Here is a 17,443-nt window from a genome sequence, read left to right as displayed (position 1 = left end):
ATAACAGAAGACTTGCTGTGACACAGCTGTTATCGTGATGGTGTCACCCATTCGTCCAACACACTTGGAAGACGAGTGGTTCTGTTGTGCTCTTTAGAAAAAGACACATTTTCTCTCTGGTCCAGCACTGTGATTTAGGCTGGTTTCTTTAATTTCTTTCTTTCTTTCTTTCTTTTTTTTTTTTTTTTTTAAAGATTTACTTATTTGTTAGAGAGAGAGAGAACACAAGCATGAGGGGCAGAGGGAGAAGGAGAGAGACTCTCAAGCAGACTCCCTGCTGCTGAGCGCAGAGCTCGATGTGGGGCTCGATCCCAGGACCCCGAGATCATGACCCGAACCAAAACCAAGAGTCGGATGCTTAACCGACTGTGCCACTCAGTTGCCCCATCAGGCTGGTTTCTTTTACTAGGAGTGACCTGTTGTTGCCTTAATTCAAGGGAGCAGCGGATCCTTGAGAACAGCAGTTCGGTCATTTATTCATTTTGGAAGCAGCGGCCATGGACCAACCCCATGCCCGGCATCAGGTTACACACAAGCTGCAAACAAACAAATGGACCCTACCATGTCCATTATAGGAAGAATTTTCTAGATCCAAGTTTACATCATGGAATCGTGTCGCTCCTTCTTGCTAGTCCCATTGTTAGGAACTGCAAGCGCTCCCCACCAAGATTTTGGCCTTTCAGTTCCATTTCCCCAAGAGCTGGACTTGCACCCCCTGCTCCCTGTTACCCTCACAACTCTGTGCTGCCCTGACTCATCCTCTCCTGGGGAGGTTTGGAAAGAACCCGTCGGAGTATCAGGAACAGGGAAGCATCGGGAATATGCCACCTTTTGTTGTTGTGGCCATATAACAGATACCAGGCCAGAGGGGGGACTCTGGCCCACCCCCTATATAAAGGCCCTCCCACTGGGATGGTAGTTGTAAGAGAAGCCTCTCTGGTTTTTTGGTTTTTTTCCCCAGCCTTATCACCATGCACTGGTTGAAGGCACGGTTCTGAGGCTGGGGATCTCTTCCAGGAAGCTTTGCTAAAAACTGCCTGCTGTGAAGGTCAAACCATCCACTAAGCCGCCGAGGCTTAGAAAAGCAGATTGCCTGGGGGTGTGGTGGGTGAACGCTTTCCTGCAGTCTGTGTCCTCCTACCAGAGTGTAGCTGTAGCCGCACCACGGGACCCCTGACCTTTGCCCCCTCCTTTAGTTCTCCCATATGCCCTGTTGTGGCTGTTTGGTCATTGCCTGATTGCGACTGGTATCTCCCCTTCTCCACGTTACTGTTTATGCCTTATATGTGCATGTTTTATTTTATTTTTTTATTTTTTAAAAGATTTTATTTATTTATTTGACAGAGAGACACAGCGAGAGAGGGAACACAAGCAGGGGGAGTGGGAGAGGGAGAAGCAGGCCTCCCGCGGAGCAGGGAGACTGATGTGGGGCTCGATCCCAGGACCCTGGGATCATGACCCGAGTCGAGGGCAGATGCTTAACCGACTAAGCCACCCAGGCGCCCCATGCATGTTTTATAGGTATAGTAATGAATTGGGCGTCAAAAAAAAAAAAGTATATATTTGCAAGAAGATTCTGTTCAAAGGAATCCAATGGAAAGATTTCACAGGCCCTACAAATCACACAACTTAAGCATTTGAAGAAGAGAATCCTTTGCTACTTTTAAGTGTAGAAAAATCTGCCTGGGTAGAGAGCACAAGATCTGAAATGGAGCAGGGAGATTGTAATTCCAAGTGTTTCTTTCAGATTGTTAGATTGCTTTTGGACCGCGGCTGTGATGTGAGCCTAAGTGACAAGCAGGGCCGGACGCCCCTCATGGTGGCCGCTTGTGAAGGACACTTGAGCACCGTGGAATTTCTCCTTTCCAAAGGTAGCAGCATGGGAGCCCCCGCGGAGGTTTCTTTCAGAAGGACAAAGCAAAGAGCTTTGGCAGACCCGCTGACAGTACTTTCTGATTCAAGTTTGAGAAGTCTTTTTGTTACGGGCATTTTCTGATTTACACATAAGTAGAAAGAATGGGCAGTGCATGTTGTACTGTACCCATTACTCAGCTTCAACTGCGGTGATCAGTTTGCCAGCTTCAGATGTCAGAGGCTTGATTGCTGCGCCGTCAGCGCAGGTGTTTGCGGCTATGAATCCGTTTGCTTCTGGGCTCTGTCTTACTGAGTTCATGTTCTTTGCGCTGTTCTTGCAGGTGCTGCCCTTTCTTCTCTGGACAAAGAGGGTCTGTCGGCGTTAAGCTGGGCTTGTCTGAAAGGTCACAGAGCAGTGGTCCAATTTCTGGTTGAGGAAGGAGCTGAGATAGACCAGACGGACAAGAACGGCCGCACTCCCTTGGACCTGGCCGCCTTCTACGGTGACGCAGAGACCGTACGTACCCACAGGTGGTCGTGCTGTCCACCTGCACCTGGGCCCACGCCGCGGAGAAACCCGTTCCCAGAGTCGAACCATTCCCGGAGTGTGTGGGAGGCCATGTCTGCGTGTGGTCAGCGTGTACGGGCATGCTGTGGGGTAGCTTTCACTTTTATTCTGTGACATGCAGTCTGTTCCAGAACTTGAGTAGAGATTTTAATAGACTCTTAAAACCTTCAAAATACACAATTACAAGCTGCGTCTTCGGCAGACGCATAATTGAATATGTATACAAACATGCATATGTAGTTTTATTTTCTTCTTAGTAACCCATATAAATAGAATTCCTGTATAGAGCATTTCCAAATCGCTTTATGTATATGAGAAATTACTAATCAGATAATTATCTGGTTTGTTTTTAAATGGGTGTGCCATTGTCTAGAAATAATATAAAATCCTTAGGGCATTATCTTTTAATCTCTTTGCCAGATGCCTAAGTCTAACAGAGATAAGAAAGGACAAAACATTAATAAGCTAAGAACTGCAAAATGTCTTTCAGGGCAGAAACCATGTCTTTGTCAGGTTCCGCATGCCAGGCACTGAGCAGGTGTTAAAGGAATGTTTGGCTCCTTGAGAGTTACCACTTTTGAAGAAATAATTATGTCTCATGTGCAGATTAGCCAGAGAGACAGATCCTGGGTTGCTGGAAGCAAAGGAGCTTGGAACAGAAGCTGTCCTTGCTCTGCACGTCTTGCCTTGATGCTTTTAGGAGGCAGTGATGTTGGCGTTCAATGGTCACGATTTCCTGGGCGGTGTAAACTGTACTTAATGTCGATTTTCAAAAACAGCTGTGTAACTAAACTTCCCATATCCATACTTTTATGTTTCAGCTTATGTCACCTTACCAAATCCTAGTTCATCAGTATATTAGGGAAGCATGAAGGAGCTTAGCATTCTAGTGTAATTTTTTTTTAATTGTGATTTAAAAACCCACAACATAAAGTTTACCATCTTAACCATTTCTGAGCAAAGAGTTCAGTAGTGTTACGTACACTTCACATGACTGTACAGCTACCATCCACACTTTATCCCCTAACCCTGAAACTCTGTACCCACTCAGCAGGGCCTCGGTTCTCTCCTCCTGGAGCCCTGGGCAGCCACCATTCTGCTTTTGTCTCTGTGAATTGACTACTCTAGTACCTCATCTACGTGGAGTCCTAGAATAGTTGTCCTTTAGTGACTGGCTTCTTTCACTAAGCATCATGTCTTCAGGGTTCATCCATGTTGTAACCTGTAACAGGATTTCCTTCCTTTTTAAGGCTGAATAACATTCCATCATGTGGCTCTGCCACATTGTGTTAGTCAGTTCATCTGTCCATGAACACTTGGGTTACTTCCAGCTCTTGGCTGTATGCAAATATCTCTTCAAGATCCTGTAAGTTCTTCCAGGTCTATCTGTGTCCTTTGGGATATATACCCCCACAAGTGGGATGGCTGGATCCAGTGATAGTTCTGTTTTTAATTTTTTGAGGAAATTCCATACTGTGTCTAGAGTGATCACACCAGTTTACATTCCCATCCACAGTGCACGAGGGCTCCTGTTTCTTCACACCCTCTCCAACACTTACAATTTGCTGTTCTCTTTCTTTTAATAGCAGCCGTCCTAATGGTATGAGGTGATATCTTGTGGTTTTCATTTGCATTTCCCAATGATTAGTGACGTTGAGCATCTTCTCATATGCTCGGTGGCCATTTGTATATCCTCTTTAGAGAAGTGTCTATTCACGTCCTTTGCCTGTTTTAAAATTGGGTTATTTGGGTTTTTTGTTGTTGAGTTGTAGAAGCTCTTTATATATTATGGAAATCAATCCAGTGTCATTTTGAACAGCTGGTGGACTATCAGATTTGCATGAAAATCTAAGCTGGCTACAGACTTCTAGTGAGTAGAACAATTTGAGTAGCCAAAGTGTTTTTTTCTCTGTGTTCTCTTTATGTCCAAGTGACTGCTGTCATGCCACATCCATCTAGGTACCATGGTCTCAAACCTTGAGCCTTTACATTCCCAATATTTGAGTCTCTTTCCTAAGCCTTACAGTGAGTTGTAATTGGGTTTATCTGATCTCAGGCTTCTCCAGCTTGCTGTCCCTGGGCAGTGTGGATCTGAGTGTTTCTGAGGTACCCATTGCTGTAGGCTGCCAGCACATTGGAGCTGTCGCAGATGTCTGCCTCCTAAGAAATAAGAGATGAAAAGAGGACTGTGGCCATCTCTCTGGCCGGGGAAGTGGACGTGCACGTACTCCTCTGTGGTGTATGGGTGCACGCACGTAATGTGTCCCTCCCTGGGAGTGTTCACCCGCCTTCCTCGTTGCTGATAGCAGACTGGGTTTTAGCCATGGATGGCAGCTCCTCTGTTTCCCATCCGCTTCATTTCCATTAGGATCCTTCATGGCCAGAGGTAGGGAAGATCACAGTAAAGCTAAGACTGCCATCTGCTCCCCAGGAGGCAGGGGTGGGTGGGGTGCGGCGCTCTTGCCACCAACCACCCCTCAAGGCTCTGTCTTTCCTGCCGCAGGTGCTGTATCTGGTTGACAAGGGAGCCGTGATTGAGCACGTGGACCACAGTGGCATGCGCCCCTTGGACAGAGCCATTGGTTGTCGAAACACATCCGTAGTGGTTACACTGCTGAGAAAAGGAGCCAAATTAGGTCAGTAAACACCTCGTTTCAGCAGCTGGGGAGGGAGGGGAGCTTCAGATTCTAGAGTATGTCAGGGACCATAAAGATTTACCTGCTCCCAGATTAAGAAGTAAGATGTCAGGTGCTTAGAGACTTTTTTTCCTTCCTCTGTAAGGCTCATTTAATCACAGTTATCCAAAATGCTTTAGTAGTTCATAACGTTATCACTGCCGTGTGGGTGGAGAGCAGCAACCAGTGTTGAAGAACAGTCTAGAATTGAGGGCGTTAGGGATGCCCAGGAGCCATGGTGGGGAGCCGTTCCATTCACCTCTGGGGGGCGGGGGAGGCCGGGCATCATGGTAAAGAAAGCTCACAGGTGGCTGTGCTGAGCAGCTGTGTTTGAGAGCCGCTGTTCTGGAGTCGTCCTCGTCGGTCGGGTAAGCCCCAGCAGCTTCTGTGAAGGAAAGGTCACAGGAAACGGGAAACAGGGTGGGGGGTCACCTGAGGACACTGATGGGACTAAGGGGTCAGTAGGGAGAGCCCCTTCCGTGTGGCTGGCTGGAACGTGACCCGCCACTCAGAATGTTTGGGTGAGGGGCAGCCGGAATAGGGTTCTCGTAGTTTAGTCTGCCAGACTTTTGACCAGCGGTGGCCGTGAGGAGGGGGCTCTGGCGAAGATGAGAAGGTCAGCTGATGTTATTAAGCAGTTCGCCGTCTCGGGAATTATTCTAAGCAGTTTCTAGTTTTAGCTTCTTTCATCCTCACCTACCCTCGAAGTAGGTAGTGATAACCCCATCGTGTTGCAGAGGAGGAAACCAAGGCCCAGCAGGGGCAAAAAGCTTCCCTCAGGTCGTAGTGCTTGGCAGAGTCCGTGCTTGAGGCTGAGTGGCGTGACTCCTGACCCTGCTCTTCCGTAAGCTGCCTCCCCTGCACGTGCTCAGGAGTAGGGCTGGGGGCTGCGGGGCCGCGGCCTGGGGAGAGGGCGGCGGGGCCACAGCCGGCCTGCCTGGGCGGGCGCAGTGCCAAGGCTGCTGAGAACGCAGGCCTTCACTCGCTAGCCGCCGTGCAGGAAGCGAAGGAGATTATTTGGAAGCTGTGTTTAACTGATTTTGCCCAAATTTCCCACTGGAACGGGGTGGGGAGTGGTTGGGCACGGCCGCTGTGATGCCTTGGTTTTCCAGCACTCTGTTTTCATCCGAGTAACAGGTGCACCTGGGACAGCCTCCCTCCCAGGTGCTTCACTCAGCATGAGGCTGATTCGAAGGAAGACCCGTTCCCCGGGGGCCAGCCCGTGTCCCTTTCATTCTCCCGTTGTTTGGAAGCTGCCGGACACGCCGTGCTGCTGCTCGTGACCTTCACTGCAGCACAGCCCCAGAAGCCATGACCTCCTTTCCTCCTTGAACACTGACGTGCCACTGAATGCTGTCTTTGTTTTGCAGGAAATGCTGCCTGGGCGATGGCTACTTCCAAACCTGATATTTTGATTATACTTTTACAGAAATTGATGGAGGAAGGAAACATGATGTACAAAGTAAGTGCTATCGCCCTTTTCTAGGATGTGACAGCCTGCTAGCAGCCTCCCAGCCTGGCGTGGACGGGACTGTGCCAGCACGCAGCACACCGGCGGCTGGGCTGGGAGACGCTGCGGGGCCCCGGGGCCAGGCTGGTGTGCCCCAACAGCAGGGCCTTAGAGGCAGAAGGCCCGCCTCCGTTTTTGAGAACCATTACGCCGGAAGGAGTCCTCGTGGCTGTGACTTAGGGCCTGAAGCCTTGGCGTGAAGGCAGAGGCGCTTCAGGCAGGAGATTCCTTAGTACACCATGTTGTGACACACGCGGGAAAGGGACACTCCGGGGACATTTCAGAAGAAGAGGATCATTAAGTCTCCTAAGACTTTATTATCTTAGTTTTAATATCCATAAGCTTCTGCAACTTGAAACGGTTTCTTAGAGATATTTTTACTTAAGATAGTCAAGGAGTATGTATAGAATACTCTGTTACTCAGGAGACTGATTCAATTTTTCCCCCGTTGTCCCTTAGAAATGGAAATGTAAAGACTAGCAAAAGGTAAAAATTTTAAATAAAATTCAAAGTAAAATTTCCAAAATAAGACCTCAGCTTAGACTGGAGGTCAGCAGACTTCTCCTGTAAAGGGCCAGACGGTAAATATGTTAGGCTTTGCCATGTGGTCTCTGTCACGGCTCCCCAGCTTCTCTGCTGTGGCCCAAAAGCAGCCACAGGTGACACATGAGTGAATGGGTGCGGCCGTGTCCCAGGCAGACTGTATTTGTAAAAATGGGTGGCAGGCTAGATTTGGCCCGGAAGCTGTACTTGGCCCACCCCTGGCTTGGATAGATGCTTTAGGCCATTTATGTGGATCGCTGCTCTTTCCAGGTCTGTGATTAGACAGAATTAAATGTTTTGGAAACAAACAAAAAAACTGCATTATGACCATTTTAATCCTTTTATCATGAGGCTGCTGCACGGGCTACATTTAGTTTTTCCCTTTTCCTTTTTTAATAACGACAAATAAGTAGGCATCTAGCACGACCCAGCAGGGTTCCTGGCTCGGAATCCTTTTGAAATGGAGTTCAGAGTGCGTGTTGTTGTGGCTTTGAAGTGGTTTTAATATGAATTTTGGTAGGCAATTATGTTAGAAATATCAAGCCGTTTTCAACAGACTTCATACCTGCTGTGCCATGAAACCGACTGAGCAAATGGATTTCTTTAGCCTTGAAAATAATGTGCAGCGCTGTTCAATTTTTAAAGCCCGTACTTTAGTTCCTCTTCAAAGAAAAATTATAATTCTACAGCAAGCTCTAGGCTTCACCTCTACAAGACTGTACTTGCCTTAAGAACCACATCATTTCTTCAATCTGATTTCTGTAAGACTTAGCATTAAAACATCTGTGGATGAGGGATTATTTCTGAGATGGTTTTCAAAAATATGTAACAGAGGGGCACTGGGGTGGCTCAGTCGGGTAACTGTCCGACTCTTGATTTCGGCTCAGGTCATGATCTCAGGCTCTTGAGATTGACCCACATTGAGCTGGGCGTGGACCCTGCTTAAGGTTCTCCCTCCCCACCCCGTGTGTGTGCATGCTCTCTCTCTCTCTCAGTAATAATAATAAAAATATAACAGGATAATCTGATGTATTAAGATTGATAGTTATCAATTTGGCAGTGTACAGACCGCTTCCTAGAAAACCAGTTTCTTCAAATAATGCAATATATGTTAAGAAAAAAAAAAGAAGATAGCAGGAGGGGAAGAATGAAGGGGAGTAAGTCGGAGGGGGAGACGAACCATGAGAGACTATGGACTCTGAGAAACAAACTGAGGGTTCTAGGGGGGAGGGGGTTGGGGGGATGGGTTAGCCTGGTGATGGGTATTAAGGAGGGCACGTTCTGCGTGGAGCACTGGGTGTTATACGCAAACAGTGAATCATGGAACACTACATCAGAAACTAATGATGTAATGTATGGTGATTAACATAACAATAAAAAGTTAAAAAAAAAAAAAGAAAAGGAAAGGAAAACCAGTTTCTTTCTTACTGCGCGGAGCCAGAGGCTGCAGAAGCTGAGGACAACAGGGAGGCGCGTTCATGCCAGCCGGACCCTCCCGTGTGCTCTGATAGTTTCGGTGGTGCAGGGAGAACCTTGCCAGGGTCTTCAGGTTGTGGGAGCCTATTCATCTTGGGGCATCTGGAAAAGGATCAATTTCTGTGCTTTTTGATTCCTAGAAAGGGAAGATGAAAGAGGCAGCCCAGAGGTACCAGTACGCCTTAAGGAAGTTTCCCCGAGAAGGATTCGGAGAGGACATGAGGCCATTCAATGAACTAAGAGTTTCTCTCTATCTCAATTTGTCTCGCTGCCGAAGAAAAACAAATGTAAGCTGTGGGCCCTTGTTCTACTCTTTTAGTAGTAGAGTGTTGGCTCGTGCTGAAGGCCAGCCCTGCACAGACCAAGTCAGGGGGTCTCCTGTGTGATTTGTTCGCACATCTCTGAACTTGGCGTGTGGGGAGCTGCTTCTCTTGGGTGGTCGTCATGTGGTCACTGTCCCGCCCTGGCTCTCCAGGTGCTGAGACAGCGCATTGGAGGGCACTGTCCTCTGCCTCAGGAGTGAGAGGCGAGCAGACTGCCGCTCCGTCCCTTCCCGACTGGGTGCTGCCAACGTCGTCATGGGCAGCCCTTCCCAGACGCAGAAGGAAAGGGTACCATTGAGTTGAACACCGATGTGTTCCAGTCTGCCTAGTGGTTATTGTGTTTGCCCAGAGGGTATACCAGTAACTGGTTCACTTGTTAATTGGTAGGAGTTACTTCTTAGTTAATTTGTAACTAGTAACTCTTGTTTCAGTATTTTTCTCCTTTTTTTGTTTTTAAACTTCATCTCACCACCAAATCCATTGACCTGCTCGCTTCTGTACCCGCCCCCCCCCCCCCCCCCCCCCCCCCGCCCCCTAGCTGTTCCAGTGGGCGGTGTCTCTGCCCCTCCCTGAGGCCACCCTACCCCCCCACCCCCCCACCCCCAGCGGCGCAGCTTCCATCTGCTCTTGCCTGCTAGTGCACGGCTTCTGCTGCTCTTCTCTCCATCCGGAATCACCAATTTTTGTTTCTCTACTGAATTCTTCTCTTAAGATATTAATAAGCTTTAACTGTCTCCCTACTTTAAAACAAGAGAAATAAAACTTCCCTTGTCCTTTACCTCCCCAGCTGTCCCAATTCTCTGCCAACCTGTAGAGCAAAACTCCTATTAAAAAGCTGCCTGTAGTCCTGTCTCTCAGTGCTTCTTTTGACTCATGTCTTTAAATGTTGACACTAGGACTTTGGCATGGCAGAAGAATTTGCTTCCAAGGCTCTCGAATTGAAGCCAAAGTCCTATGAAGCCTTTTATGCCAGGGCAAGAGCGAAGAGAAATAGCAGGTACTGTCTGGGGGTCGGTCTGTGACTAGAGAAGCCTTCTTGGGTCTCTGCGGTATCACAGCTGCTGGTTGACTTTGGGGGTTGCTGACTCACAGGCATTACTCAAATGCCTCTCATCCCTAGCTTCCAAGGGGCACAGCAGTGGGTATTCTTAGCAATGGCTAGACTTTTGTTTTCTCCTGACATCCCGGTAACTGTTCCTGCCCAGCGCCCCAGCTGCCACTTGCTGCCACACAGAATGCCTCGATCAGTCTGTGCTCGCAGGGAAGCTACCAGCTAGAGACACGAGAGCAGGCAGGTGGGGGGAAGGGAGGAGAGGCCTGGAAGACTTTGGGGTTAGAGATGGACACAGTGAGAGGCGGTGGCGAAGGAGGATTCCGACACCCACTGCCTTATGCCTGTTTCCTCTCCCCGCCCGGTGGGGTTTGCGGAGACAGAGGGGCCCCGGCATGGCGGCGCAGGTGTGGGCCGGGATTCGCTCCCCCGCCGCCGAGGAGCTCTAAGCCAGTGCGGACCGGGCCCTGCCCACCCCCGTCGGTGTTGCAAACGCCCTCGGCTGCCTTCCCGCTCTGGCTAGCAGAGCTCGCTCATGCACAGCGACGTTCCGAGCGCGTTCCTACACGGCTTGTAACTCGCCTTCTGTTCTGACATAAAGGCAGTTTGCGGCGGCCCGGGCTGACCTGCGGGAAGCTGTGAAGCTCTGTCCCACCAATCAGGAAATCAGGAGGCTCCTGGCCCGTGTGGAGGAGGAATGCAAGCAACTGCAGAGGAGCCAACAGCAAAAACAGCAGTGCCCACCGCCAGCCGCGCCCAACGACTCGGATAACGAGGAGGACGCCCCGACCGCCGGCTTGAACGACCGCTTCCATCTTGAGGAAGCCGACGAAGAAGACACTTCCTCGCAGGAGGAGTCCATTTCCCCGACGCCCAGGCCTCAGCCGTCCTCATGCGTCCCCTCTCCGTACATCCGAAACCTTCAGGAAGGCTTACAGTCCACGGTCGGGCCGGTGTCCCCGCAGAACAGGCCGGGGGTTGGTAAGGCCCTGAGGGAGGCTGTGGCTCCGCCGGGGCTGGTGCTGCAACCCACCCGGCAGGCGCAGATCGTGAAGACCAGCCAGCATCTGGGGCCCGCGCAGCCAGGCGCGCGAGGCGGCTGCACGAAAACGCAGGTCTCTGCCCAGACTCCTCCCCCGAGGCCTCCGCCCGCCGGGGGCAGAAACCAGCGTTTGGAGGGAACGGGTACTTTGACTGTGGGAGCCGGTTCTGGCCATTTCGCAGAGCGGCTGGGCCCCAGCCACGGCGTCCAGCTGCAGCACAGCGACGGTGGCGCTGCCTGTCCCTTACCAAGCAAGGTAAAAACCGCAGAGAGGCTTCTGTCTCATGCCCCCATCGCTGTGGATGTCGCTCCTTTAAACCAGGGCGGGCCAGCGAGCTGCAGCGACGTGCGACATCCAGCTTCCCTCGCCAGCTCGGGTTCTTCTGGTTCTCCGTCTGGCAGCATCAAGATGTCAAGCTCAACCAGTAGTTTGACTTCCAGCAGCAGTTTTTCAGATGGCTTCAAGGTCCAGGGACCGGATGTTCGCATCAAAGACAAGGTCGTTAACCCAGTTCCGAGCGGGACAGCTGAGCACAGGCCGCGCAGTACTCCGTTCATGGGCATCATGGATAAGACTGCCAGGTTCCAGCAGCAGAACAACCCTCCAAGCCGTACCTGGCACTGTCAGATGCAGGAGGGGCTCCTGACAAACGCGTCCTCTGCAGCTGGCCTGCAGCCCTTGAACTCGGAGAAGCCCCCTCTCAAACAAGCAGGAGGGCATCCTAGCCAGGCCAAAACCTGCTCTGTTCCTACCCTGGCGGGGAGTGTCCACAGTGGGGCACAGGGGAAGGAGCTCGAAGAGAAGAAATGCCAGATTCCAGTCCACTGTCAGGATAACAGGATCACTAAGACCGTTTCTCATCTGTATCAGGAAAGTATCTCTAAACAGGGGCCTCACGTCAGCAGCGAAGCCCACAGGAGTCACCTTCCTTCAGCAAAACCGAAGCGGTCGTTCATAGAGTCAAATGTGTGAGCCTTAAGAGAGAACCGCATGTGGGATTGGGAAAACAGTGTGCTGGCTTCTGGTGGTAATTAAAAGGTTTTTCATGAGACAAATTACCTGTTAGCCATGTATTTTTTTTCTTTTTTCCTTGGGGGTGATTCAGATGCCCTTGATATATTTAAAACGTGGGATAAAATTTCTTTGATAAATAGCTAGGAGTCACCATAAATAAAAATGCTAACCAGAATTAAAAACTATAATTAGTTAAGCCTGTTCAGTTAAACATTTAAGACCGCCCAGAAGACATTAACTCATGCTCTTCTCTTATGAAATTGTTTGGTTTTTATCACTTTTCTCCTAGCCTTTGCTATGTGATAAAATCATAATATTTCTTAGAGAATGTAAATGTCTAGTGATAGATCTAACTCATGGCATAATATCCAGATGGTGTATTCTGGGAAAGGTGGAATTTTCAGGTTTCAGTTCCATTGAGTCAAATCCCAATTTTTATATATAAATATATAATGTTTCTAGCTGAACATAAGTGTGACTATAAATGTTACACAGCTGACTTTTTTCAGCAAAATATGAGAACATTCGAGTACTGTTCCCTGCATAGTAGTTCCCTTAAGAGGATTAAACATTTAGTTCCAATGTTATGGTTCTCATTAAAAATATTTTTATAGCACCTTTTTTGGAACTATATTTCCACTTCAAGGTGTTTTTAACGTTTGGAAACAGTATAAGCCATTTGGAATCACGATTGGTGGTTTTAGGCTAAAGTTGGATTTAGGCTAAAATACTAAGAATACAGCACTCTTTACGATACATAAATTAGCTCTCAACCGGTTCCCAAACTGCTTTTTAACAATGATAGGGCTCTCCTGGAAGAGGCGTTCCAAGGTCCTTTAAGGACACTATTGAATTTGGATAGTTAAGGTATGGTTGGTTGTTGCTTTTGTTTCATTATACAATCATGACTTATAGTCACATGTTGTACATATTAAATAGCCAAGTTGTAAATATAACTATTTCAAGTAATCATAAAAAAAAAAACTCATATATTTGCATGTTCTTTGTAAGCTTCCTTCATGCTGGTTATTGCACTGAACGATGTATTATTATGGCATGTTAACAGTATACCAGTAACAGCACTTTATCTCATTTATATGAACACCTTTGAGGTGCTACTTAAGTCCAAACTGATGTATTATTCATTTGTAAAGATAAGGTACAGCAATGAACCTTGGTTTAAAGGTATTTTTATATGAAAATGGTGTGCTATTGGAGATTGTGAAAATGCTAATTTGAAAGAGGTGGGAGTATAGTTGTTTTATATGTTGGGATGTGAAATTTATTTTCTAGAATTGGGGAGAAGGAAGTTCTATATTTACAGAATGTTTTAAAAATGAATAGTTGTCTTGAAGTTCTTGTGAGCATCATTATGGTTTTGTACAAATAGGAAGTCTTCTGGTGTCATTCTTCAACATTTGTTCCTGAGTGTGTAAGCGTACTTCTTACGGCTTTATCATTTTTATAGGCTTTCCATGAGTTCTGCTATAAGTACTATGGCTTATTTATTGTTCATTGTTTTCTTTAATATTTGTGGAAGTCTTACTCTTTTGTTATGTAGTTTTGTTTCTGCACAACTACTGTACTTTTCCATATGGAATAAAGAATATTAATAGATTCTGTTTTGTATTAAATGAAACAGTGGGTAAGTAGAGACTGTCCTGATGACAATGATCTGCTTTGGTTTAATCCTGGGTGATCTTGTTACCCTAAAGGAAATAGTGAAAGGTCTGTTTTTATAGTAATACTACCAGATGCATATTTAATTTCTTCTAAGAATAATTTCAGAAAAAGGGCGAAGCTTCGTGATATTCCAGAATATTCAGTGGTTAACATTAGTCTTTTTGCCTGAAAGAGGAGGAAGAGCATTCTGTACTTATCTGTTCCAGAAATCTTGGTGTCTGTTTTTACTGGTAACAGGATCTCTTTAGTACTGGAACTCTCAAACCCTTTGGCAATACACCAAACACTGTGTTGATTACGAGAGTTCTTCACGTTTGTATAATCCTTCAGTTAAAAGGATGCATTTGTCTTTATCCCCACATATTTCCGTCTCAGAGCAATGGGAATGAAGGTGAACATCACTCTGGCTTATATTGTGATAAAACCCTGATGTGGAGTCTCAGGCCGGGGTATCCCCTAAGACTCCTTCAGGTTCCTGTCTGGGTAGGACTGTTATTAGTAAGGCTGAGTAAAGTGTTTGCAGCCCTTCTTTAAAGCTGTATATTAAACTTAGGGGTTAAAAACAAAAAACCAGGTGGGACGGAGAAGTGTTCTTAGCTGACAGAATTGTTAAATGACTTTGCTATGAAACTGCCAGTGGGACTCTGGGAATTTCTTATAAACTACATTAGGATTTTGATACAGTCTTAGTAAAGATATTTGGCCCAGTTAGCCCAGAGAGAAGTCTTTTTGGGAAGTCACTAGTCAGTGCAGGCCGGGGCTGCGGGCAGGTGAACACCGCTCCCGTGTCATTCTCAGTGAAGGGCTTGGCTTGGGGAGTGTGGCGAAGGGGTCTTGTGGGGTCCCTTCCTGGGGGTGGTTTTGGATTTGGTTTGCTTGTGTATCGGGGGGGAGGAGGGGTTGTCAGGCTTTGGATTTATTTGCATTCATAAAAAGAAGCACTTCACTTTAGTAAATTATTGGCATCTTAGTTTTCAACCATTTTAACAAGAAACTATGATGGTGAAACGTAGAAAATTGCCACCTTTAACACATTTAAAAGATAACCAATCTTTTTTCTATCAGATTTTTAGTAATTTTTTTTTTAAAGATTTTATTTTTGACAGAGAGTGTGTACAAGCAGGGGGAGCAGCAGAGAGGGAGAAGCAGGCTCCCCGCTGAGCAGGAAGCCTGATGCGGGGCTCGACCCCAGGACCCTGGGATCATGACCTGAGCCGAAGGCAGACGCCCAACCAACTGAGCCACCCAGGGGCCCCGATTTTTAGTAATTTTTATGTAAAAAACCAGTCTGCCTCCTTTGGAAAATAAGTCTGTCAATCAAAAAAAATATTTGGCCCAATGGTGGGCTCTGTCACTTAAAAAATCTTTGGTTAAAATTATGTTAACCTAGTTTCTCTATAGAATACAATGGAAAAACACCTAAAACCTGTTCCCAACTTTTTTTTTTTTATTTTGTCCTCCCTTGAATGTAAGCAGCATGGGTGGTATGAAAAAGAAAATCCTCTTGTAGAATCAGCTATAAATCCCAGCTAGGACACAAAGGAAATAAAATTCAGTAATCCATTAGGAGGATGGAAATTTTACAAAGCAGCTTTTCTTTATAATTGCTATTTGGAGCTTTTTGTGGTAGCTAGGCTTTCCACAATTCTGTGAACACAGCATATTAGCTGTAAATTTGTAAAATATAGAAAAAGACTAAATATATACATAATTACATCACTTTTCCCCCTCTCATTTCTGAGTTTTTGAATTTTTGAACAGTAAAATGAGGGTTTTGGGGGTGGGTAAGAACAGAGTCTTGGGCCCTGCCTGCTCTTACAGCTGGGTTCTAATGTGCCTTCTGTTCCGGGACACAGCTTAGGACAGGTGGGGAAAGTCGCTACCACCTCAACTTCGTGAACCTGAAGTTTTCTGCTGAGGCAACACTTATCGGTATTGTATTAAATATCAGTCTCTTATGTAAAAATGTATAGTTACCCTAGTTTAGAATGTTATATGATAACTTTAAGAATCCTAAACTCTAAAAGGAGGCTGGTTTGCTGCTATATTTCAACAAAGCCAACTTGACACATTCATGCTAATTTATTCCATCTAACTTCTACACAGGTTTGGACTGTGGGGAAAAATCATTACCACCTTGAAAATTTAGAATCCAACAAAATTGCTCATTAAACATTTCAAAATGGTTTTCTCAATTTAGTCATAAAATATTTTGCTACAAATTCTCTTTAAAAGGATTCCAAAGAGTTACCAAATTAATGGCTTTAATTAACTAGGATTTCAATGTTATGTTGATTATTCTGATCTTTAGTTGTAATGAGAATATAATCTTTATCGAGCAAGAATGTGAGCATTGGAATTTTAAGTCAAAGTGAAACTTTATTTTTCTACAGGTTAAGATTTCTTTCACTAATACAAAAAGGCTTTTATAGTAAAAATAGAAAAGAAGTCAGATATGTTACTTAGTCCATATGATTTAAAGAAAAAGTCTTTATAGGTAGCTAAATTCACTTTTCTCCTGTTTTGCTTTTAATAATATGATTAATATTTACCTTTAAATCATTCAAATGAGATCACTGAAGAATATAAACAATATAAACAATTTTATTTCTGATGTGTCTCTAGCCATCGGCTGATGGCCATTTTCAGAGTCCTGTTTGGTGTCAGTACCATTGAAGGGAGAAGGAGATTCGTCATGGGGCTTGTACGTTTCTTTTTGCTGATCCAGTTTTCCATTGCTTCCTTTTCATATGAATAGCCATCTAAAAAAAAAACCACACACACACACACAAATTATTTGCAGTGTAGGAAAGGGAGATTGGGATTACCAAAAGGAGTTGAATATACCCACTCCACTGCGAGGGCCTTTGTTGTGATTTAAGTGGTGGTCTTGTATCAATACTCCTAAAATACTTCTGCCACAACACCTTAAATTCTGCCCTACAAGATGCACTGAGATTGCACAAATTACCTGGAACAGTGTCAACATTTTACTGATAATTTTGAACACAAATACTATAACAAAGGACTGTGTCCAAAATTCAGATGTAGCAGAAAGGAAGAAAGGAAAAGCCAGGTAGAGGAGAGTGGTTGTGAAGATAAACTGCCTTATTAGAATGGTTAGCTGTGTGTGCAAAGTAATATGGCTAAAGATGAAAAGAGCCTTAGGAATACCTCAGCAAAATTTCTGACATACTGGAAACTGAGGGAAATGGATACCAAGAGATTATAGAACTCAGCCCACTAAGGACTTGACAGTAAAGGGACATGATAAAAAAATGCTATGGGCTAAGGTTTGTTAATACACGTTTGTGCAAAATTCTTTGCACATACAAAGATTGGCGTTTTTGCTTCATTTTTTTCTCTTTGCTCTTTAAACTGAAAATCTTAGTTCCTGATTACACATTTATTTGCTTTAATTTACAATGCATACAACAGTTTCAAACTAACAGTGTCAATACATTACTAACACAGACTGTGAAAGAAATTTAAGATTTCTTTCTGGCTCTTTGTGTCACCAAGAATAGATCCACTAGGGTTTTCTAACTGAAATACTGTGTTTGATGAAAATCACTTGGAAAAAAATTCTTCCGTTTGATTATGTTACCAACTTGACATGTAAGTGTGTTAATTTGCTTCCCTTTTTTATCCTCTCAATTTTTAGATCGGTTTGTTTTGCATGATTTAATTCTGTAAAACACTG

At 45.7% G+C, this 17,443-nt stretch overlaps 2 protein-coding genes across 24 annotated transcripts in view; one reads left to right on the top strand and one right to left on the bottom strand.

Moving 5' to 3' along the window:
• Positions 1-13,674, top strand: part of TANC1 (tetratricopeptide repeat, ankyrin repeat and coiled-coil containing 1) — a 230,094-nt gene extending 216,420 nt beyond the window's left edge. For all 19 annotated transcript variants that reach the window (XM_073883696.1, XM_073883708.1, XM_073883759.1 and 16 more), the window contains 7 exons: positions 1,748-1,871; positions 2,196-2,371; positions 4,926-5,058; positions 6,468-6,559; positions 8,767-8,913; positions 9,846-9,946; positions 10,602-13,674. In XM_073883696.1, coding sequence (XP_073739797.1) covers positions 1,748-1,871; positions 2,196-2,371; positions 4,926-5,058; positions 6,468-6,559; positions 8,767-8,913; positions 9,846-9,946; positions 10,602-12,015 — 2,187 coding nt within the window. In that variant the 3' untranslated portion in view covers positions 12,016-13,674. The remainder of the gene's footprint in view (positions 1-1,747; positions 1,872-2,195; positions 2,372-4,925; positions 5,059-6,467; positions 6,560-8,766; positions 8,914-9,845; positions 9,947-10,601) is intronic.
• Positions 13,675-16,324: 2,650 nt separating this feature from the next.
• WDSUB1 (WD repeat, sterile alpha motif and U-box domain containing 1) overlaps positions 16,325-17,443 on the bottom strand; it is a 58,388-nt gene continuing 57,269 nt past the window's right edge. For all 5 annotated transcript variants that reach the window (XM_025855622.2, XM_025855651.2, XM_025855640.2 and 2 more), the window contains one exon: positions 16,325-16,502. In XM_025855622.2, the coding sequence (XP_025711407.2) occupies positions 16,345-16,502 (158 nt within the window). In that variant the 3' untranslated portion in view covers positions 16,325-16,344. The remainder of the gene's footprint in view (positions 16,503-17,443) is intronic.

This window comes from Callorhinus ursinus, unplaced genomic scaffold (genome assembly GCF_003265705.2).
Source record: "Callorhinus ursinus isolate GAN/ISIS: 27379988/994484 unplaced genomic scaffold, GSC_fseal_2.0 scaffold2, whole genome shotgun sequence".
NCBI classification, from domain to species: Eukaryota; Metazoa; Chordata; class Mammalia; order Carnivora; family Otariidae; genus Callorhinus; species Callorhinus ursinus.
Note: the sequence above shows the minus strand (reverse complement) of the source record. Positions and strands in the feature narration are given on the sequence as shown.